Source organism: Oncorhynchus gorbuscha, linkage group LG25 (genome assembly GCF_021184085.1).
Source record: "Oncorhynchus gorbuscha isolate QuinsamMale2020 ecotype Even-year linkage group LG25, OgorEven_v1.0, whole genome shotgun sequence".
Classification (NCBI taxonomy): Eukaryota; Metazoa; Chordata; class Actinopteri; order Salmoniformes; family Salmonidae; genus Oncorhynchus; species Oncorhynchus gorbuscha.
The window spans coordinates 50,623,826-50,646,754 of record NC_060197.1 but is presented as its reverse complement, the minus strand read 5'-3'; the positions used below and the strand labels follow the sequence as shown (position 1 = coordinate 50,646,754).

General features: G+C 57.1%; 1 protein-coding gene across 1 annotated transcript in view; it reads left to right on the top strand.

The window, feature by feature from the left end:
• The window catches only part of LOC124013894 (dentin sialophosphoprotein-like), a 30,627-nt gene extending 13,792 nt beyond the window's left edge, over positions 1 to 16,835 (top strand). Inside the window, 2 exon segments of the mRNA XM_046328444.1 lie at positions 15,963 to 16,174; positions 16,176 to 16,835. Coding sequence (XP_046184400.1) covers positions 15,963 to 16,174; positions 16,176 to 16,646 — 683 coding nt within the window. The 3' untranslated portion in view covers positions 16,647 to 16,835.
• The last annotated feature ends 6,094 nt before the right edge of the window (positions 16,836 to 22,929 follow it).

Sequence of the window (22,929 nt, the reverse complement as noted above, 5' to 3'; positions counted from 1 at the left end):
TCAGCAGGGCATCAGGGCATCAGGGCAGCAGGGCATCAGGGCATCAGGGCATCAGGGCATCAGGGAAGAGAGGCAGCAGGACATCAGGGAAGAGAGGCAGCAGGGCATCAGGGAAGAGAGGCAGCAGGACATCAGGGCATCAGGGCAGCAGGGCATCAGGGAAGAGAGGCAGCAGGACATCAGGGCAGCAGGGCATCAGGGAAGAGAGGCAGCAGGACATCAGGGCATCAGGGCAGCAGGGCATCAGGGCATCAGGGCATCAGGGAAGAGAGGCAGCAGGACAGCAGGACAGCAGGGCAGCAGGACAGCAGGACAGCAGGGCAGCAGGGAAGAGAGGCAGCAGGGCAGCAGGGAAGAGAGGCAGCAGGGAAGAGAGGCAGCAGGGCAGCAGGGAAGAGAGGCAGCAGGGCAGCAGGACAGCAGGGAAGAGAGGCAGCAGGGAAGAGAGGCAGCAGGGAAGAGAGGCAGCAGGGAAGAGAGGCAGCAGGGCAGCAGGGAAGAGAGGCAGCAGGGAAGAGAGGCAGCAAGGCAGCAGGGCAGCAGGGAAAAGAGGCAGCAGGGAAGAGAGGCAGCAGGGAAGAGAGGCAGCAGGGAAGAGAGGCAGCAGGGCAGCAGGGCAGCAGGGAAGAGAGGCAGCAGGGAAGAGAGGCGGCAGGGAAGAGAGACAGCAGGGAAGAGAGGCAGCAGGGCAGCAGGGAAGAGAGGCAGCAGGGAAGAGAGGCAGCAGGGAAGAGAGGCAACAGGGCAGGGCAGCAGGGCAGCAGGGAACAGGCAGCAGGGAAAGAGGCAACAGGAAGAGAGGCAGGGAAGAGGCAGCAGGGCAGCAGGACACAGGGCAGCAGGGAAGAGGCAGCAGGGGCAGCAGGACAGCAGGGAAGACAGGCAGCAGGGAAGAGAGGCAGCAGGGCAACAGCAGCAGGCAGCAGGGAAGGCAGCAGGGCAACAGGCAGCAGGGCAGGGCACAGGGCAACAGGCAGCAGGGCAGCAGGGAAGCAGGAAGCAGCAGGGCAACAGGGCAGCACAGGCAGCAGGGCAACAGGCAGCAGGGCAACAGGGCAGCAGAAGAGGCAACAGGGCAGCAGGGCAGCAACAGGGCAGCAACAGGGCAACAGGCAGCAGGGCAACAGGGCAGCAGGCAGCAGGCAGCAGGGAACAGAGGCAGCAAAGGCAGCAGGGCAACAGGGCAACAGGAAGCAGCAGGCAGCAACAGCAGGGAACAGGGCAACAGGCAGCAGGGCAACAGCAACAGGCAGCAGGGCAGCAGGGAAGAGAGGCAGCAACAGGCAACAGGCAGCAGGGCAACAGGCAGCAGGGAACAGAGGCAGCAGGGAACAGAGGCAACAGCCTAACAGAGAGGCAGCAGGGAACAGAGGCAGGAAACAGGCAACAGGAACAGGCAGCAGGGCAGCAGCCAACAGAACAGGCAGCAGGGCAGCAGGGCAGGCAACAGGGCACAGGAACAGCCTAACAGGCAACAGCCAACAGGGCAGCAGGCAACAGCAGCAGGCAACAGGCAACAGGGCAGCAGGGAACAGCAGCAGGCAACAGGCAGCAGGGCAACAGGCAACAGGCAACAGGGCAGCAGGGAACAGGCAACAGGGCAACAGAGGCAACAGGGAACAGCCTAACAGGGCAACAGGCTAACAGGGCAACAGCTAACAACAGGCAACAGGCAACAGGGCAACAGGCAACAGGCAACAGGGCAGGGAAACAGGCAACAGGGCAACAGGCAACAGGCAACAGGGCAACAGGAAGGCAGCAGGCAACAGGGCAGCACAGGCAACAGGGCAACAGGCAACAGGGCAACAGGGCAACAGGCAACAGGCAGCAGGCAACAGCAGGGGAACAGAGGCAACAGGCAACAGGAACAGCAACAGAGGCAACAGGGAACAGGCAACAGGGCAACAGGGAACAGGCAACAGGGCAACAGGGCAACAGGCACAGGGAAACAGGCAGCAGGGCAACAGGGAAACAGCCAGCAGGCAACAGGCAACAGGCAACAGGCAACAGGCAGCCTAACAGGCAACAGCAACAGGGCAAAGAGGCAACAGGCAGCAGGCAACAGCAACAGGCAACAGGGCAGCAGGGAACAGGCAACAGGCAGCAGCCAACAGGCAACAGCCTAACAGGCAACAGCCAGCAGGGCAACAGAGGCAACAGGCAACAGGCAACAGGCAACAGGGCAACAGGCAACAGGCAACAGGGCAAACAGGCAACAGGCAACAGGCAACAGCCTAACAGGCAGCAGGCAACAGGAACAGCAACAGCAACAGGAACAGCAGGCAACAGAGGCAACAGGCAACAGGCAACAGGCAACAGGGCAACAGGCAACAGGGCAACAGGCTAACAGGGCAACAGGCAACAGCCAACAGGCAACAGGCAACAGCCTAACAGGCAACAGGCAACAGCCAACAGGCAACAGGCAACAGGCAACAGGGCAACAGGGCAGCAGGCCTAACAGGCAGCAGGGAACAGAGGCAACAGGGCAACAGGCAACAGGCTAACAGGCAACAGGGCAACAGGCAACAGGGCACAGGCAACAGGGCAGGGAACAGGCAACAGGGCAACAGGGCAACAGGCAACAGGCAAGCAGGGAACAGGCAACAGGGGCAACAGGGAACAGGCAACAGGCAACAGGCAACAGGCAGGGCAACAGGGAACAGGGCAACAGGCTAACAGGCAACAGGCAACAGGCAACAGGGCAACAGGCAACAGGGCAACAGGGCAGCAGGGCAACAGGGCAACAGGCAACAGGCAACAGGCAACAGGCAACAGGCAACAGGCAGCAGGGAACAGGCAACAGCAACAGCCTAACAGGCAACAGGCTAACAGGGCAACAGCTAACAGCCTAACAGGCAACAGGCAACAGGGCAACAGGCAACAGGCAACAGGCAACAGGCAACAGGCTAACAGGCAACAGGCAACAGGGAACAGGCAACAGGCAACAGGCAACAGGGCAACAGCCTAACAGGCAACAGGGCAACAGCCTAACAGGGCAACAGGCAACAGGCAACAGGCAACAGGCAACAGGGCAACAGGGCAACAGGGCAACAGGCTAACAGGCAACAGGCAACAGGCAACAGGCAACAGGCTAACAGGCAACAGGCAACAGCCTAACAGGCTAACAGGGCAACAGCCAACAGCCAACAGGCAACAGCAACAGGCAACAGGCAACAGCCTAACAGGCAGCAGGGCAACAGCAACAGGAACAGGGCAACAGGCAACAGGCAACAGCAACAGCCTAACAGGCAACAGGCAACAGGCAACAGGCAACAGGGCAACAGGCAACAGGCAACAGGCAACAGGGGCAACAGGGGCAACAGGCAACAGGCAACAGGCAACAGGAACAGGCAACAGGCAACAGGCAACAGGCAACAGCCTAACAGGCAACAGGCAACAGGCAACAACAGGCAACAGGCAACAGGCAACAGGCAACAGGGCAACAGGCAACAGGCAACAGGGCAACAGGCACAGCCTAACAGGCAACAGGAACAGAGGCAACAGGGCAACAGGCAACAGCAACAGGGAAACAGGCAACAGGCAACAGGCTAACAGGGAAGAGAGCAGCAGGCAGCAGGGAACAGGGCAACAGGGCAACAGGGAACAGGCAACAGGCAACAGGCAACAGGGAACAGGCAACAGGCAGCAGGGCAACAGGCAACAGGCAACAGCAGGCAACAGGCAACAGGCAACAGGCAACAGGCAACAGGCAACAGGGCAACAGCCAACAGGCAACAGGCAACAGGAACAGAGGCCAGGCAGGCAACAGGCAACAGGGCAACAGGCAACAGCCTAAGCAGGGCAGCCTAACAGGCAACAGCAACAGGAAACAGGCAACAGGCAACAGCTAACAGGCAACAGGCAACAGGCAACAGGCAGCAGGGAACAGGCAACAGGGCAACAGGGAAACAGGCAACAGGCAACAGCAACAGGCAACAGCCTAACAGGCAACAGGCAACAGGCCAACAGGCACAGCCTAACAGGCAACAGGCAACAGGCAACAGGCAACAGGAAACAGGCAACAGGCTAACAGGCAACAGGCAACAGGCAACAGGCAACAGGCAACAGGCAGCAGGGCAACAGGCAACAGGCAACAGCAGCTAACAGGCAACAGGCAGCAGGGCAACAGGCAACAGGGCAGCAGGGAACAGGCAGGCAACAGGAACAGAGGCAGCAGGGAACAGGCAGCAGGGCACAGGAACAGAGGCAGCAGGCACAGGCAACAGGGAACAGGGCAGCAGGGAAGCAGGCAGCAGGGCAACAGAGGCAACAGGCAACAGGCAGGCAGGGAAAGAGGCAACAGGGCAGCAGGGCAACAGGCAACAGGCAGCAGGAAAGCAGGCAACAGGGAACAGGGCAAACAGGCAACAGGGCAGCAGGGCAACAGCCAGCAGGGAACAGGGCAACAGGGAAACAGGCAGCAGGCTAACAGAGGCAACAGGCAACAGGAACAGAGGCAGCAGGGAACAGGCACAGGGGAACAGGCAGCAGCAACAGCTAACAGGCAAGAGAGGCAGCAGGGCAACAGGAACAGGGCAGGCAACAGCAACAGGGCAACAGGCAACAGCCAACAGGCAACAGACAGCAGCAGGGGGCAGCAGGGCAACAGGGCAACAGGGAAGACAGGCAACAGGCAGCAGGCAACAGAGGCAACAGGGCAACAGGCAACAGGGCAACAGGCAGCACAGCAGCAGGGAACAGGCAGCAGGCAACAGGCAACAGGCAACAGGCAACAGGAAGACAGGCAACAGGCAACAGGGAACAGGGCAGCACAGCTAACAGGGAAACAGGCAACAGCAGGGCAGCAGGCAACAGGCAACAGAGGCAGCAGGACAGAACACAGGCTAACAGCAACAGGGCAGGGAAAGAGGGCAACAGGGAAGAGAGGCAACAGGAAGAGAAGCAGGGCAGGCACAGGGAAGACAGGCAGGGAGCACAGGCAACAGGGCAGCAGGGAACAAGGCAGCAGGGAAGCAGAGGCAGCAGGCCTAACAGGCAACAGGGCAACAGGCACAGGGCAGGAAACAGGCAACAGGGCAACAGCCAGGCAGGCAACAGGAACAGGAAGCAGCAACAGGCTAACAGGGCAACAGGCAACAGGCAGCAGCTAGGCAGCAACAGGCAACAGGCAACAGGAACAGGCAGCAGGGGCAACAGCAGGCAACAGGCAACAGGGCAACAGGGCAACAGGCAACAGGCAGCAGGGACAGGCAACAGCAGCAGGGAACAGAGGCAGCAGGGCAACAGGCAACAGGGCAGCAGGCAACAGGGAAACAGGGCAACAGGCAACAGGAAACAGGCAACAGGCAGCAGGGAAGAGAGGCAACAGGAAGAGGCAGCAGGCAACAGGGCAACACAGGCAACAGGGCAAGCAGGGAACAGAGGCAACAGGGCAACAGGGCAACAGAACAGGCAACAGGGCAGCAGGGCAGCAGGCAGAGGCAGCAGGGAAGAGAGGCAGCAGGAACAGAGAGGGCAGCAGGGCAGCAGGCAACAGAGAGCAGCAGGGAAGCAGAGGCAGCAGGGAAGAGAGGCAGCAGGGCAGCAGGGAAGAGGCAGCAGGCAGCAGGGAAGAGAGGCAGCAGGGCAGCAGAGGGAAGAGAGGCAGCAGGGCAGCAGGGAAGAGAGGCAGCAGGGCAGCAGGGCAGCAGGGCAGAGGCAGCAGGGAAGCAGGGAAGAGAGGGCAGGGAGCAGGGCAGCAGGGAAGAGAGGCAGCAGGAAGAGAGGCAGCAGGACAGCAGGGCAGCAGGGCAGCAGGGAAGAGGGCAGCAGGGCAGCAGGGCAGGCAGGGAAGAGAGGGCAGGGAAGCAGGGCAGCAGGGAAGAGAGGCAGCAGGGCAGCAGGGCAGCAGGGAGAGCAGAGGGGCAGGCAGCAGGGAAGAGAGGCAGCAGGGAAGCAGGCAGCAGGGAAGAGGGCAGCAGGGCAGAGGCAGCAGGGAAGAGAGGCAGCAGGGAGCAGGCAGCAGGGAAGAGAGCAGCAGCAGGAAGAGAGGCAGCAGGGAAGAGGGCAGCAGGGCAGCAGAGGCAGAGGGCAGCAGGGAAGAGAGGCAGCAGGGAGCAGAGAGGCAGCAGGGCAGCAGGGAAGAGAGGCAGCAGGGAAGAGAGGCAGCAGGGCAGCAGGGCAGCAGGGAGAGAGCAGGGCAGCAGGGGCAGCAGCAACAGGAAGAGAGGCAGCAGGGAAGAGAGGCAGCAGGGAAGAGAGGCAGCAGGGCAGCAGCAGGGCAGCAGGGAAGAGAGGCAGCAGGGCAGCAGGGAAGCAGAGGCCTGGGGCAGCAGGGCAGCAGGGAGAGAGAGGCAGCAGGGCAGCAGGGAAGAGAGGCAGCAGGGCAGCAGGGAAGAGAGGCAGCAGGGAAGAGAGGCAGCAGGGAAGAGAGGCAGCAGGGCAGCAGGGCAGCAGGGAGCAGGGCAGCAGGGCAGCAGGGAAGAGAGGCAGCAGGGCAGCAGGGAAGAGAGGCAGCAGGGCAGCAGGGCAGCAGGGAAGAGAGGCAGCAGGGCAGCAGGGAAGAGAGGCAGCAGGGAAGAGAGGCAGCAGGGAAGAGAGGCAGCAGGGAAGAGAGGCAGCAGGGCAGCAGGGAAGAGAGGCAGCAGGGCAGCAGGGAAGCAGGGCAGCAGGACAGCAGGGAAGAGAGGCAGCAGGACAGCAGGGAAGAGAGGCAGCAGGGCAGCAGGGCAGCAGGGAAGAGAGGCAGCAGGACAGCAGGGAAGAGAGGCAGCAGGACAGCAGGGCAGCAGGGAAGAGAGGCAGCAGGCAGCAGGGAAGAGAGGCAGCAGGGAAGAGAGGCAGCAGGAAGAGAGACAGCAGGGCAGCAGGGAAGAGAGGCAGCAGGGCAGCAGGGAAGAGGCAGCAGGGAAGAGAGGCAGCAGGACAGCAGGGAAGAGAGGCAGCAGGGAAGAGAGGCAGCAGGGCAGCAGGGAAGAGAGGCAGCAGGGAAGAGAGGCAGCAGGGAAGAGAGGCAGCAGGGAAGAGAGGCAGCAGGGCAGCAGGGCAGCAGGGAAGAGAGGCAGCAGGGCAGCAAGGCAGCAGGGAAGAGAGGCAGCAGGGAAGAGAGGCAGCAGGGCAGCAGGGCAGCAGGGCAGCAGGGAAGAGAGGCAGCAGGGAAGAGAGGCAGCAGGGAAGAGAGGCAGCAGGGCAGCAGGGAAGAGAGGCAGCAGGGAAGAGAGGCAGCAGGGAAGAGAGGCAGCAGGGAAGAGAGGCAGCAGGGCAGCAGGACAGCAGGGAAGAGAGGCAGCAGGGAAGAGAGGCAGCAGGGCAGCAGGACAGCAGGGAAGAGAGGCAGCAGGGAAGAGAGGCAGCAGGGATCCTGGGCAGCAGGACAGCAGGGAAGAGAGGCAGCAGGGCAGCAGGGAAGATGGGCAGCAAGGCAGCAGGGAAGAGAGGCAGCAGGGCAGCAGGGAAGAGAGGCAGCAGGGCAGCAGGGCAGCAGGGAAGAGAGGCAGCAGGGCAGCAGGGAAGAGAGGCAGCAGGGCAGCAGGGCAGCAGGGAAGAGAGGCAGCAGGGCAGCAGGGAAGAGAGGCAGCAGGGAAGAGAGGCAGCAGGAAGAGAGGCAGCAGGGGAGGGAAGAGCAGAGGCAGCAGGCAGGGCAGCAGGGAAAGAGGCAGCAGGGCAGCAGGACAGCAGGGAAGAGAGGCAGCAGGGAAGAGGGCAGCAGGGAAGAGAGGCAGCAGGGCAAGAGAGGCAGCAGGACAGCAGGGAAGCAGGAAGCAGCAGACAGGGAAGCAGGGAAGGAGGCAGCAGGGAAGAGAGGCAGCAGGGAGCAGGCAGCAGGGAAGAGAGGCAGCAGGGAGGGAAGAGGCAGCAGGGAAGAGAGACAGCAGGGCAGCAGGGAAGAGAGGCAGCAGGGAAGAGAGGCAGCAGGGAAGAGAGGCAGCAGGGAAGAGAGGCAGCAGGGCAGCAGGGCAGCAGGGAAGAGAGGCAGCAGGGCAGCAGAGGCAGCAGGGAAGAGAGGCAGCAGGGAAGAGAGGCAGCAGGGCAGCAGGGAAGAGGGCAGCAGGGAAGAGAGGCAGCAGGGAAGAGAGGCAGCAGGGCAGCAGGGAAGAGAGGCAGCAGGGAAGAGAGGCAGCAGGGAAGAGAGGCAGCAGGGAAGAGAGGCAGCAGGGCAGAGGGGAAGAGAGGCAGCAGGCAGCAGGGCAGCAGGCAGCAGGGAAGAGAGGCAGCAGGGAAGAGAGGCAGCAGGGATCCTGGGCAGCAGGACAGCAGGGAAGAGAGGCAGCAGGGCAGCAGGGCAGCAGGGAAGAGAGACAGCAGGGCAGCAGGGAAGAGAGGCAGCAGGGCAGCAGGGCAGCAGGGAAGAGAGGCAGCAGGGAAGAGAGGCAGCAGGGAAGAGAGCAGGGCAGCAGGGCAGCAGGGAAGAGAGGCAGCAGGGCAAGGCAGAGGGCAGCAGGCAGCAGGGAAGAGAGGGCAGGGAAGAGGGCAGCAGGCAGCAGGGAAGAGAGGCAGCAGGGAAGAGAGGCAGCAGGGCAGCAGGCAGCAGGGAAGAGAGCAGCAGGGCAGCAGCAGGAAGGGCAGCAGGGAAGCAGGCAGAGGGCAGCAGGGCAGCAGGGAAGAGAGGCAGCAGGGCAGCAGGGAAGAGAGGCAGCAGGGGCAGGCAGGGCAGCAGGGAAGAGAGGCAGCAGGGCAGCAGGGCAGGCAGCAGGGAAGAGAGGCAGCAGGGCAGCAGGGCAGCAGGGAAGAGGGCAGCAGGGAAGAGAGGCAGCAGGGCAGGGACAGAGAGGCAGCAGGGAAGCAGGGAAGAGAGGCAGCAGGGCAGCAGGGAAGAGAGGCAGCAGGGCAGCAGGGAAGAGAGGCAGCAGGGCAGCAGGGAGAGGCAGCAGGAAGAGAGGCAGCAGGGCAGCAGGGAAGAGAGGAGGGCAGCAGGGCAGCAGGGAAGAGAGGCAGAGGCAGCAGGGCAGCAGGGAAGAGAGGCAGCAGGGCAGCAGGGAAGAGAGGCAGCAGGGCAAGAGGCAGCAGAGGCAGCAGGGAAGAGGCAGCAGGGCAGCAGGGAAGAGAGGCAGCAGGGAGCAGCAGGGAAGAGAGGGCAGCAGGGCAGCAGGGAAGAGAGGCAGCAGGGCAGCAGGGCAAGGGCAGAGGGCAGCAGGGAAGAGAGGCAGCAGGGAAGCAGCAGGGCAGCAGGGCAGCAGGGCAGCAGGGAAGAGGGCAGCAGGGAAGAGAGGCAGCAGGGAAGGGAAGAGGCAGCAGGGCAGCAGCAGGGAAGAGAGGCAGCAGGCAGCAGGGAAGAGAGGCAGCAGGGAAGCAGGGAAGCAGGAAGGCAGCAGGGCAGCAGGGGAAGCAGAGGCAGCAGGGCAGCAGGGCAGCAGGGCAGCAGGGAAGAGGCAGCAGGACAGCAGGGAAGAGAGGCAGCAGGGCAGCAGGGAAGAAGGCAGAGGGCAGCAGGGCAGCAGGGAAGAGAGGCAGCAGGGGCAAGGCAGCAGGGAAGAGGGCAGCAGGGAAGAGAGGCAGCAGGGCAGCAGGACAGCAGGGAAGAGAGGCAGCAGGGGGCAGCAAGGCAGCAGGGAAGAGAGGCAGCAGGGCAGCAGGGAAGAGAGGCAGCAGGGCAGCAGGGAAGAGGGAGGCAGCAGGGCAGCAGGGCAGCAGGGAAGAGAGGCAGCAGGGCAGCAGGGCAGCAGGGCAGCAGGGCAGCAGGGAAGAGAGGCAGCAGGGCAGCAGGGCAGCAGGGAAGAGAGGCAGCAGGGAAGAGAGGCAGCAGCAGGGAAGAGGCAGAGGCAGCAGGGAAGAGAGGCAGCAGGGCAGCAGGGCAGCAGGGAAGAGAGGCAGCAGGGCAGCAGGGAAGAGAGGCAGCAGGGAAGAGAGGCAGCAGGGAAGAGAGGCAGCAGGGAAGCAGCAGGGCAGCAGGGCAGCAGGGAAGAGAGGCAGCAGGGCAGCAGGGCAGCAGGGAAGAGAGGCAGCAGGGCAGCAGGGAAGAGAGGCAGCAGGGCAGCAGGGAAGAGAGGCAGCAGGGCAGCAGGGCAGCAGGGAAGAGAGGCAGCAGGACAGCAGGGAAGAGAGGCAGCAGGGCAGCAGGGAAGAGAGGCAGCAGGACAGCAGGGCAGCAGGGAAGAGAGGCAGCAGGGCAGCAGGGAAGAGAGGCAGCAGGGAAGAGAGGCAGCAGGGAAGAGAGGCAGCAGGGAAGAGAGGCAGCAGGACAGCAGGGAAGAGAGGCAGCAGGGCAGCAGGGAAGAGAGGCAGCAAGGCAGCAGGGAAGAGAGGCAGCAGGGCAGCAGGGAAGAGAGGCAGCAGGGCAGCAGGGAAGAGAGGCAGCAGAGAAGAGAGGCAGCAGGGCAGCAGGGAAGAGAGGCAGCAGGGCAGCGGGACAGCAGGGCAACAGGGCAGCAGGGAAGAGAGGCAGCAGGGCAGCAGGGCAGCAGGGAAGAGAGGCAGCAGGGAAGAGAGGCAGCAGGACAGCAGGGCAGCAGGGAAGAGAGGCAGCAGGGAAGAGAGGCAGCAGGGAAGAGAGGCAGCAGGGCAGCAGGGAAGAGAGGCAGCAGGGCAGCAGGGAAGAGAGGCAGCAGGGCAGCAGGGAAGAGAGGCAGCGGGACAGCAGGGAAGAGAGGCAGCAGGGCAGCAGGGCAGCAGGGAAGAGGGGCAGCAGGGAAGAGAGGCAGCAGGGAAGAGAGGCAGCAGGGAAGAGAGGCAGCAGGGCAGCAGGGCAGCAGGGCAGCAGGGAAGAGAGGCAGCAGGGCAGCAGGGAAGAGAGGCAGCAGGGCAGCAGGGAAGAGAGGCAGCAGGGCAGCAGGGAAGAGAGGCAGCAGGACAGCAGGGAAGAGAGGCAGCGGGACAGCAGGGAAGAGAGGCAGCAGGGCAGCAGGGAAGAGAGGCAGCAGGGAAGAGAGGCAGCAGGGAAGAGAGGCAGCAGGGAAGAGAGGCAGCAGGACAGCAGGGAAGAGAGGCAGCAGGGCAGCAGGGAAGAGAGGCAGCAAGGCAGCAGGGAAGAGAGGCAGCAGGGCAGCAGGGAAGAGAGGCAGCAGGGCAGCAGGGAAGAGAGGCAGCAGAGAAGAGAGGCAGCAGGGCAGCAGGGAAGAGAGGCAGCAGGGCAGCGGGACAGCAGGGCAACAGGGCAGCAGGGAAGAGAGGCAGCAGGGCAGCAGGGAAGAGAGGCAGCAGGGCAGCAGGGCAGCAGGGAAGAGAGGCAGCAGGGCAGCAGGGAAGAGAGGCAGCAGGGAAGAGAGGCAGCAGGGAAGAGAGGCAGCAGGGCAGCAGGGAAGAGAGGCAGCAGGGAAGAGAGGCAGCAGGGCAGCAGGACAGCAGGGAAGAGAGGCAGCAGGACAGCAGGGAAGAGAGGCAGCAGGACAGCAGGGCAGCAGGACATCAGGGAAGAGAGGCAGCAGGGAAGAGAGGCAGCAGGGAAGAGAGGCAGCAGGGAAGAGAGGCAGCTGAGACAGCAGGGAAGAGAGGCAGCAGGGAAGAGAGGCAGCAGGGCAGCAGGGAAGAGAGGCAGCAGGGAAGAGAGGCAGCAGGAAGAGAGGCAGCAGGACAGCAGGGAAGAGAGGCAGCAGGGCAGCAGGGCAGCAGGGAAGAGAGGCAGCAGTGCAGCAGGGCAGCAGGGAAGAGAGGCAGCAGGGCAGCAGGGCAGCAGGGCAGCAGGACAGCAGGGCAGCAGGGCATCAGGGAAGAGAGGCAGCAGGGCAGCAGGGAAGAGAGGCAGCAGGGCAGCAGGGAAGAGAGGCAGCAGGGCAGCAGAGAAGAGAGGCAGCAGGACAGCAGGGAAGAGAGGCAGCAGGGCAGCAGGGAAGAGAGGCTTCAGGACAGCAGGGAAGAGAGGTAGCAGGGCAGCAGGGAAGAGAGGCAGCAGGACAGCAGGGCAGCAGGGAAGAGAGGCAGCAGGGCAGCAGGGAAGAGAGGCATCAGGGAAGAGAGGCAGCAGGGCAGCAGGACAGCAGGACAGCAGGGAAGAGAGGCAGCAGGACAGCAGGGAAGAGAGGCAGCAGGGAAAGAGGCAGAGGCAGCAGGGCAGCAGGACAGCAGGGAAGAGAGGCAGCAGGGAAGAGAGGCAGCAGGACAGCAGGGCAGCAGGGAAGAGAGGCAGCAGGGCAGCAGGGAAGAGAGGCATCAGGGAAGAGAGGCAGCAGGGCAGCAGGACAGCAGGGCAGCAGGGAAGAGAGGCAGCAGGGCCGCAGGGCAGCAGGGAAGAGAGGCAGCAGGGCAGCAGGGCAGCAGGGCAGCAGGGCAGCAGGGAAGAGAGGCAGCAGGACAGCAGGGAAGAGAGGCAGCAGGGAAGAGAGGCAGCAGGGCAGCAGGACAGCAGGGAAGAGAGGCAGCAGGGAAGAGAGGCAGCAGGGCAGCAGGACAGCAGGAAAGAGAGGCAGCAGGGCAGCAGGACAGCAGGACACCAGGACATCTACACTGGACACTAATGTAAAGTGTTGGTCCCATGTTTCATGAGCTGAAATAGAACAGAAATGTTCCATATTCACAAAAAGCTGATTTCTGCACAAATTTGTTTCCATCCCTGTTAGTGAACATTTCTCCTTTGACAAGATAAACCATCCACCTGCCAGGTGTGGCATATCATTGACTGGGCCTGGCCAGGTGTGTCTGTCTGGGAACATACCACACACTCATACCTCACCATGTCCTCCTGTCTGTCTGTCTGGGAACATACCACACACTCATACCTCACCATGTCCTCCTGTCTGTCTGTCTAGGAACAAACCACACACTCATACCTCACCATGTCCTCCTTCCTTCCTTCCTTCCTTCCTTCCTTCCTTCCTTCCTTTCTTCCTTCCTTCCTGTCTGTCTGGGAACAAACCACACACTCATACCTCACCATGTCCTCCTGTCTGTCTGTCCTGTCTGTCTGTCTGTCTGTCTGTCTGTCTGTCTGTCTGTCTGTCTGTCTGTCTGTCTGTCTGTCTGTCTGTCTGTCTGTCTGTCCGTCTGTCTGTCTCGGCCTGTCTGTCTGTCTGTCTCGGCTTGTCTGTCTGTCTGTCTGTCTGTCTGTCTGTCTGTCTGTCTGTCTGTCTGTCTGTCTGTCTGTCTGTCTGTCTGTCTGTCTGTCTGTCTGTCTGTCTGTCTGTCTGTCTGTCTGTCTGTCTGTCTGTCTGTCTGTCTGTCTGTCTGTCTGTCTGTCTCGGCCTGTCTGTCTGTCTGTCTGTCTGTCTGTCTGTCTGTCTGTCTGTCTGTCTGTCTGTCGGCCTGTCGGCCTGTCTGTCTGTCTGTCTGTCTGTCTGTCTGTCTGTCTGTCTGTCTGTCTGTCTGTCTGTCTGTCTGTCTGTCTGTCGGCCTGTCTGTCTGTCTGTCTGTCTGTCTGTCTGTCGGCCTGTCGGCCTGTCTGTCTGTCTGTCTGTCTGTCTCGGCCTGTCTGTCTGTCTGTCTGTCTGTCTGTCTGTCTGTCTGTCTGTCTCGGCCTGTCTGTCTGTCTGTCTGTCTGTCTGTCGGCCTGTCTGTCGGCCTGTCTGTCGGCCTGTCTGTCTGTCTGTCTGTCTGTCTGTCTGTCTGTCTGTCTGTCTCGGCCTGTCTGTCGGCCTGTCGGCCTGTCTGTCTGTCTGTCTGTCTGTCTGTCTGTCTGTCTGTCTGTCTGTCTGTCTGTCTGTCTGTCTGTCTGTCTGTCTGTCTGTCTGTCTGTCTGTCTCGGCCTGTCTGTCTGTCTGTCTGTCTGTCTGTCTGTCTGTCTGTCTGTCTGTCTGTCTGTCTGTCTGTCTGTCTGTCTGTCTGTCTGTCTGTCTGTCTGTCTGTCTGTCTGTCTGTCTGTCTGTCTGTAATATTTGTGGTGATGTCATGACACCAGGAGAATACAAAGTAGAGTTATTACAGCTCTCTCAAACACTTTGTTTACCGGAAGATTCAGTGTGTGTATTAGGGTCACTATATTTAGAATGCTGTGTGTGTGTGTGTGTGTGTGTGTGTGTGTGTGTGTGTGTGTGTGTGTGTGTGTGTGTGTGTGTGTGTGTGTGTGTGTGTGTGTGTGTGTGTGTGTGTGTGTGTGTGTGTGTGTGTGTGTGTGTGTGTGTGTGTGTGTGTGTGTGTGTGTGTGTGTGTGATTTTAGGCTTGGCGCTATAATAGCTTGAATCACTGGCCTGTACAATGACCCTATCATACACAGCTGATAACTATACTTACCATAAATTCTCTCTCACACACACACACACACACACACACACACACACACACAGCATTCTAAATATAGCGACCCTAATACAGTGCTGCTTGAGGACTAGAATATACTATATACTGTCTCCTCTCTCCGAGTAATTCTATGGTATCAGGGGCGATAATATATTTATTCAGACAGACGGTCAATTATAAAGTGAGATTCACTGCAGCAGGTGTGGCCACAGGTGTGTGTGTGTTTTACTTCAAGAGTTTAAATAGCCAACCACAACCACACACACTCCTTTAAACCACAAGTTTACCAGAAGACGAGGAAGGTGACACCATCAGGTAAGTCTTCTCCTCTCCCCTCTCTTCTCTCCTCTCCTCCTCACCACTCTTCTTCTCTCATCCTCTCCTCTCCTCCTCCCATTACCTCTCCTCTTCTCCTCCTGTCTTCTCCTCCTCCCGTTACCTCTCCTCTCCCCTCACTTCTCTCCTCTCCTCCTCACCACTCTTCTTCTCTCATCCTCTCCTCTCCTCCTACTATCTCTCCACTTTTCTCCTCCTCCCATTACCTCTCCTCTTCTCCTCCTGTCTTCTCTTCCTCCCGTTACCTCGCTTCTCTTCTCCTCCTCCCGTTACCTCTCCTCTTCTCCTCCTGTCTTCTCCTCCTCCTGTTACCTCTCTTCTCCTCTTCTCCTTCTCTCTTCTCCTCCCGTTACCTCTCTTCTCCTCTCCTCCTCCTCTCCTTACTTCTCCTCCTCTTCTCCTTCCCTCTTCTCCTCGTTTCTCTCTTTACCTCACCTCGTTTCTCTCATTACCCCTCTCCTCCTCCCGTTACCTCTCCTCTTCTCCTCCTGTCTTCTCCTCCTCCTGTTATCTCTCTTCTCCTCTCCTCCACTCTTCTCCTTTCTTTATTTAGAGGGACCTTGTATCATGCAGGTCCATTTCAACTGGTGAACATGTTACAGGATATTACAGGACACAATACCTGACAGTGAGAGACGACATGATGAAGATCAAACTGCTTCTGCTGATCTGGACTGCATCTGTGAACAGCCTGCCGGTAAGTAGCCTGATGATGAGGAGGAGGATGGTGATGATGATGATGGTGATGGTGGTTATGATGATGAGGATGATGGTGATGAGGATGGTGATGATGATGGGGATGATGGTGGTGGTGAGGATGGTGATGATGATGAGGATGGTGATGAGGATGGTGATGATGAGGATGATGATGATGGTGGTGGTGGTGATGATGGTGGTGATGAGGATGGTGATGATGATGAGGATGATGGTGATGAGGATGATGATGATGGGGGTCATCGTGATGAGGATGAGGGTCATGGTGATAAGGATGGTGGTGGTGATGATGATGATGATGATGATGGTGAGGATGAGGGTCATGATGATGATAATGGAGCTAAGGATGGTGTTAAAGATCTATCCTCCTGTAGGTCCACAGAGTTTCTGAGGGTAGTAGAGATGACAACACTACCACCAGCTTTGAGAGAGAGAGTATTAAATGCATTACCATGACCTGTTGTCTGTGTCTTGCAGTGGCAAGTCTCCCCCCTGTCTGGCGTCAGCCCCTGGGGGATAGGAGAGGGTCACGAGAGAGGAGAGGACCCAGACGGCAGCTCAGCCCGGACTGGCCAGGAAAGTAGAAAGGGGTGGGGTCTCGCCTTAGAGGGGTTTCCGGGAGTCACGCCTACCACGTTCCCTCAACCAACCAGAGCACAGGACAGTGGCCCCTCTCCCAGACCTACTTACGTGAGGAGGGGACGTAGTCTCAAGGTTGATGACATCGCCAGCAATGACATTACAGAGGAGGAGCTGACAATGTCCTATAAAACTCTTCCTGGTTACAGTGAGGACCGGTTGCTAGGGGAGGAGTTTGGTGATTATGGAATGCAGAGGGACTCACCCGGCAGTGAATCACATACCAGGAAAGACCCGACAGATCACAATGACTCCTCCAAATCAAGTGATTCTGTTGACTCTAACACCTCTAGTGATTCAAGCGATTCCTCCAAGTCAAGTGACTCTAGCGATTCAAGTGATTCCAGCGACTCAAGTGATTCCAGCGACTCAAGTGATTCCAGCGACTCAAGTGATTCCAGCGACTCAAGTGATTCAAGTGACTCTAGCGACTCTAGCGACTCTAGACTCTAGCGATTCAAGCGACTCTAGCGACTCTAGCGATTCTAGCGACTCAAGTGACTCTAGCGATTCTAGCGACTCAAGTGACTCTAGCGATTCTAGCGACTCAAGTGACTCTAGCGATTCTAGCAACTCAAGCGATTCTAGTGATTCTAGCGACTCTAGCGACTCAAGTGATTCTAGCGACTCAAGTGATTCTAGCGACTCAAGTGATTCTAGCGACTCTAGCGACTCAAGTGACTCTAGTGATTCAAGTGACTCTAGTGATTCAAGTGATTCTAGCGACTCAAGTGATTCTAGTGACTCAAGTGATTCTAGCGACTCTAGCGACTCTAGTGATTCAAGTGACTCTAGTGACTCTAGCGACTCAAGTGACTCTAGTGATTCAAGTGACTCTAGTGATTCAAGTGACTCTAGTGATTCAAGTGATTCTGGCAATACAAGTGAGTCAAGCAACTCTAGTGATTCTAAGTGATTCTAAAACTTAAAGTGAATCAATCTCCACAGACAAATAACGGCAGTGACTCTAGTACCAGCTCGGCAGCGAGAGACAGAGAGGAGAGAGAGACAACAAGACAGAGAAAGACAGAGAGAGAGAGAGAGAGAGAGAGAGAGAGAGAGAGAGAGAGACAGAGAGAGAGAGACAGAGAGAGAGAGAGAGAGAGACAGAGAGAGAACAAGACAGAGAGAGAGAGAGAGAGAGAGAGAGAGAGAGAGAGAGAGAGAGAGAGAGAGACAGAGAGAGAGAACAAGACAGAGAGAGAGAGAACAAGACAGAGAGAGAGAGAACAAGACCGAGAGAGAGAGAACCAGAGCCAGATGTCATACTATGTCTCAAGCTTGTAGGACTGCAATAGTACCTTTTTATATAGATTATAGATATATTTTATATAGATATCTGATATGTGCTTTTCTATGTGTGTCTCATTTTACAGTTGTGTTTTTCATGTTTACTAGTAAATAAAGTGTTCCACAATAAACACTGGCCAAGTGACTTCTGTAACGTAGAGGCCTTTTAAATGGGTTTATATGACCACACACACACACACACTTACATTTAAACTTACATTTCAATTTAATTTTCAATGACATCATTGTTGTGCTTTGTGTGATTTTAACCACGTGGGCACTGCCTCCTGATTGGTTGATGTCATGTTTAACACTTCTCTTCCTACTAAACAAAGGAACGCTCCATTTGAACTTGTTGGGGTGGTGCTGGAAGGGGGTGGTGCTGGAGGGGGTGGTGCTGGAGGGATATGAAGCAAAGGAACGCTCCATTTGAACTTGTTGGGGTGGTGCTGGAAGGGGGTGGTGCTGGAGGGGGTGGTGCTGGAGGGATATGAAGCAAAGGAACGCTCCATTTGAACTTGTTGATGTTAGGGTGGTGCTGGAGGGGGTGGTGCTGGAGGGATATGAAGCAAAGGAACGCTCCATTTGAACTTGTTGGGGTGGTGCTGGAGGGGGTGGTGCTGGAGGGATATGAAGCAAAGGAACGCTCCATTTGAACTTGTTGGTGTTGGGGGTGGTGCTGGAGGGGTGGTGCTGGAGGGGTGGTGCTGGAGGGGGTGGTGCTGGAGGGGGTGGTGCTCGAGGGATATGAAGCAAAGGAACGCTCCATTTGAACTTGTTGATGTTGGGGTGGTGCTGGAGGGGGTGGTGCTGGAGGGGTGGTGCTGGAGGGGGTGGTGCTGGAGGGATATGAAGCAAAGGAACGCTCCATTTGAACTTGTTGGGGTGGTGCTGGAGGGGTGGTGCTGGAGAGATATGAAGCAAAGGAACGCTCCATTTGAACTTGTTGATGTTGGGGTGGTGCTGGAGGGATATGAAGCAAAGGAACGCTCCATTTGAACTTGTTGATGTTGGGGTGGTGCTGGAGGGGGTGGTGCTGGAGGGATATGAAGCAAAGAACGCTCCATTTGAACTTGTTGATGTTGGGGTGGTGCTGGAGGGATATGAAGCAAAGGAACGCTCCATTTGAACTTGTTGATGTTGGGGTGGTGCTGGAGGGGGTGGTGCTGGAGGGGTGGTGCTGGAGGGGGTGGTGCTGGAGGGGTGGTGCTGGAGGGGTGGTGCTGGAGGGGGTGGTGCTCGAGGGATATGAAGCAAAGGAACGCTCCATTTGAACTTGTTGATGTTGGGGTGGTGCTGGAGGGGGTGGTGCTGGAGGGGTGGTGCTGGAGGGGGTGGTGCTGGAGGGATATGAAGCAAAGGAACGCTCCATTTGAACTTGTTGATGTTGGGGTGGTGCTGGAGGGGGTGGTGCTGGAGGGATATGAAGCAAAGGAACGCTCCATTTGAACTTGTTGATGTTGGGGTGGTGCTGGAGGGGGTGGTGCTGGAGGGGGTGGTGCTGGAGGGGTGGTGCTGGAGGGATATGAAGCAAAGGAACGCTCCATTTGAACTTGTTGATGTTGGGGTGGTGCTGGAGGGGTGGTGCTGGAGGGATATGAAGCAAAGGAACGCTCCATTTGAACTTGTTGATGTTGGGGTGGTGCTGGAGGGGGTGGTGCTGGAGGGGGTGGTGCTGGAGGGGTGATGCTGGAGGGGGTGGTGCTGGAGGGATATGAAGCAAAGGAACGCTCCATTTGAACTTGTTGATGTTGGGGTGGTGCTGGAGGGGGTGGTGCTGGAGGGGGTGGTGCTGGAGGGGTGGTGCTGGAGGGATATGAAGCAAAGGAACGCTCCATTTGAACTTGTTGATGTTGGGGTGGTGCTGGAGGGGTGGTGCTGGAGGGATATGAAGCAAAGGAACGCTCCATTTGAACTTGTTGATGTTGGGGTGGTGCTGGAGGGGTGGTGCTGGAGGGGTGGTGCTGGAGGGATATGAAGCAAAGGAACGCTCCATTTGAACTTGTTGATGTTGGGGTGGTGCTGGAGGGGTGGTGCTGGAGGGGTGGTACTGGAGGGGTGGTGCTGGAGGGATATGAAGCAAAGGAACGCTCCATTTGAACTTGTTGATGTTGGGGTGGTGCTGGAGGGGTGGTGCTGGAGGGATATGAAGCAAAGGAATGCTCCATTTGAACTTGTTGATGTTGGGGTGGTGCTGGAGGGGGTGGTGCTGGAGGGGGTGGTGCTCGAGGGATATGAAGCAAAGGAACGCTCCATTTGAACTTGTTGATGTTGGGGTGGTGCTGGAGGGGGTGGTGCTGGAGGGATATGAAGCAAAGGAACGCTCCATTTGAACGTGTTGATGTTGGGGTGGTGCTGGAGGGGGTGGTGCTGGAGGGGGTGGTGCTCGAGGGATATGAAGCAAAGGAACGCTCCATTTGAACTTGTTGGGGTGGTGCTGGAGGGGGTGGTGCTGGAGGGATATGAAGCAAAGGAACGCTCCATTTGAACTTGTTGATGTTGGGGTGGTGCTGGAGGGGGTGGATATGAAGCAAAGACAGACAGTGGGCCTTTGTGTTTTGTTCAGTTTTGGGTGTGATCCCGTCTCTATGGTCCTATAAACCAAGCCACAGTCTAGGTCCCGCTCGGACCTTGTCCTAGTCACACAAACCACATAACACCTCCTGGAGAGGAGCAGGGAGGAGAGGAGTAGACCACAGACCACATAACACCTCCTGGAAAGGAGCAGGGAGGAGAGGAGTAGACCACTCCAGGGGAGAAGGAGAAGACCACTCCAGGGGAGAAGGAGAGGAGAAGACCACTCCAGGGGAGAAGGAGAGGAGAAGACCACTCCAGGGGAGAAGGAGAGGAGAAGACCACTCCAGGGGAGAAGGAGAGGAGAAGACCACTCCAGGGGAGAAGGAGAGGAGAAGACCAGTCCAGGGGAGAAGGAGAGGAGAAGACCACTCCAGGGGAGAAGGAGAAGACCACTCCAGAGGAGAAGGAGAAGACCACTCCAGGGGAGAAGGAGAAGACCACTCCAGGGGAGAAGGAGAAGGAGAAGACCATTCCAGGGGAGAAGGAGAAGACCACTCCAGGGGAGAAGGAGAGGAGAAGACCACCAGGGGAGAAGGAGAAGACCACTCCAGGGGAGAAGGAGAGGAGAAGACCACTCCAGGGGAGAAGGAGAGGAGAAGACCACTCCAGGGGAGAAGGAGAAGACCACTCCAGGGGAGAAGGAGAAGACCACTCCAGGGGAGAAGGAGAGGAGAGGACCACTCCAGGGGAGAAGGAGAAGACCACTCCAGGGGAGCAGGAGAGGAGAAGACCACTCCAGGGGAGAAGGAGAGGAGAAGACCACTCCAGGGAAGAAGGAGAGGAGAAGACCACTCCAGGGGAGAAGGAGAGGAGAAGACCACTCCAGGGGAGCAGGAGAGGAGAAGACCACTCCAGGGGAGAAGGAGAGGAGAAGACCACTCCAGGGGAGAAGGAGAGGAGAAGACCACTCCAGGGGAGAAGGAGAGGAGAAGACCACTCCAGGGGAGAAGGAGAGGAGAAGACCACTCCAGGGTAGAAGGAGAGGAGAAGACCACTCCAGGGGAGAAGGAGAGGAGAAGACCACTCCATGGGAGAAGGAGAAGAGAAGACCACTCCAGGGGTGAAGGAGAGGAGAGGACCACTCCAGGAGTGAAGGAGAGGAGAGGACCACTCCAGGAGTGAAGGAGAGGAGAGGACCACTCCAGGAGTGAAGGAGAGGAGAGGACCACTCCAGGAGTGAAGGAGAAGAGAGGACCTTCAGCTCAGGAGTGAAGGAGCCAGGGAGAAGACCACTCCGGGACCACCCATACGTAGAATGTATGCACACATGGAGGAAGGATATTATTATATTAGGAGAAGACCACTCCAGGAGTGAAGGAGAGAAGACCACTCCAGGAGTGAAGGAGAGGAGAAGACCACTCCAGGGTGAAGGAGAGGAGAAGACCACTCCAGGGGAGAAGGAGAGGAGAGGACCACTCCAGGGGAGAAGGAGAAGAGAGGACCACTCCAGGAGGAGGAAGGAGAGGACCACCCCCGGTTTGAAACCAACAACGCATCCCCAGACATCATAACGTATAAATATCCTGTCCAATCAGCTGTCTCAGAATAAAAGAGTTGTATAATAAAACAGACGCTGTTAAATGAAAACATTTTAAAACCGTCTGTTCAGGAGTTTAACACACCCACCACCAACCACAGGTTTCAGAACAACTAACCGCAGGGCGAAGGAGTGGCCTGTGATGCGTTTCCTGTCCTATCTGTGTTGTGATTGGTTGATCAGGGTGAGAGGAGTTCTGATTGGTGGATCAGGTGTGACGTGTGCGTTTTAAATCAAGCCCAATAGGGACCAGCAACAGAATTCTGATCTGTAGTCTGAAACATTGGGATTAGAAACCTACAGAACCAGTCTGCTGTTTAAAGACTTTCAGCTGAGCATCAGGTAAAACCGGATGGAGATGAATTAGGAGAAAACAAATGGTTTAAACATTCACCCTTTATGTATCTGGAGGTGTAACGTTGAGATTGTTGCTGAAGAGGCCTGGTCAGATTCCATAATGATACAGTGACAATATGAAGACGCTGCTGTTCATTTACAAGTTCAACTAACAACTATCACTGTTGATCTGTTAGTTAAACTAACAACTATTACTGTTGATCTGTTAGTTCAACTAACAACTATCACTGTTGATCTGTTAGTTAAACTAACAACTATTGCTGTTGATCTGTTAGTTAAACTAACAACTATTACTGTTGATCTGCTAGTTAAACTAACAACTATTACTGTTGATCTGTTAGTTAAACTAACAACTATTACTGTTGATCTGCTAGTTAAACTAACAACTATTACTGTCAGTCTGTTAACAGGTCTGTTAGTTAAACTAACAACTATTACTGTTGATCTGTTAGTTAAACTAACAACTATTACTGTTGATCTGCTAGTTAAACTAACAACTATTACTGTCAGTCTGTTAACAGGTCTGTTAGTTAAACTAACAACTATTACTGTTGATCTGTTAGTTAAACTAACAACTATTACTGTTGATCTGTTAGTTAAACTAACATCTATTACTGTTGATCTGTTAGTTAAACTAACAACTATTACTGTTGATCTGTTAGTTAAACTAACAACTATTACTGTTGATCTGTTAGTTAAACTAACAACTATTACTGTTGATCTGTTAGTTAAACTAACAACTATTACTGTTGATCTGTTAGTTAAACTAACAACTATTACTGTCAGTCTGTTAACAGGTCATGAGGATAGTGTTGATCTGGATATGTCTACTGGGCATGAGTCTAGCCTTCCCAGTAAGTATCTCTTACTCTCTGCCTCTCTTTCTCCCTCCCTCCTAACAGGCTGTGTTCTGTCTCTCCCTCCATCTCCCTCCTAACAGGCTGTGTTCTGTCTCTCCCTCCATCTCCCTCCTAACAGGCTGTGTTCTGTCTCTCCCTCCATCTCCCTCCTAACAGGCTGTGTTCTGTCTCTCCCTCCATCTCCTCCTAACAGGCTGTGTGTTCTGTCTCTCCCTCCATCTCCCTCCTAACAGGCTGTGTTCTGTCTCTCCCTCCATCTCCCTCCTAACAGGCTGTGTTCTGTCTCTCCCTCCATCCCCCTCCTAACAGGCTGTGTTCTGTCTCTCCCTCCATCTCCCTCCTAACAGGCTGTGTTCTGTCTCTCCCTCCATCTCCCTCCTAACAGGCTGTGTTCTGTCTCTCCCTCCATCTCCCTCCTAACAGGCTGTGTTCTGTCTCTCCCTCCATCTCCCTCCTAACAGGCTGTGTTCTGTCTCTCCCTCCATCTCCCTCCTAACAGGCTGTGTTCTGTCTCTCCCTCCATCTCCCTCCTAACAGGCTGTGTTCTGTCTCTCCCTCCATCTCTCAGGTGCCCAAGA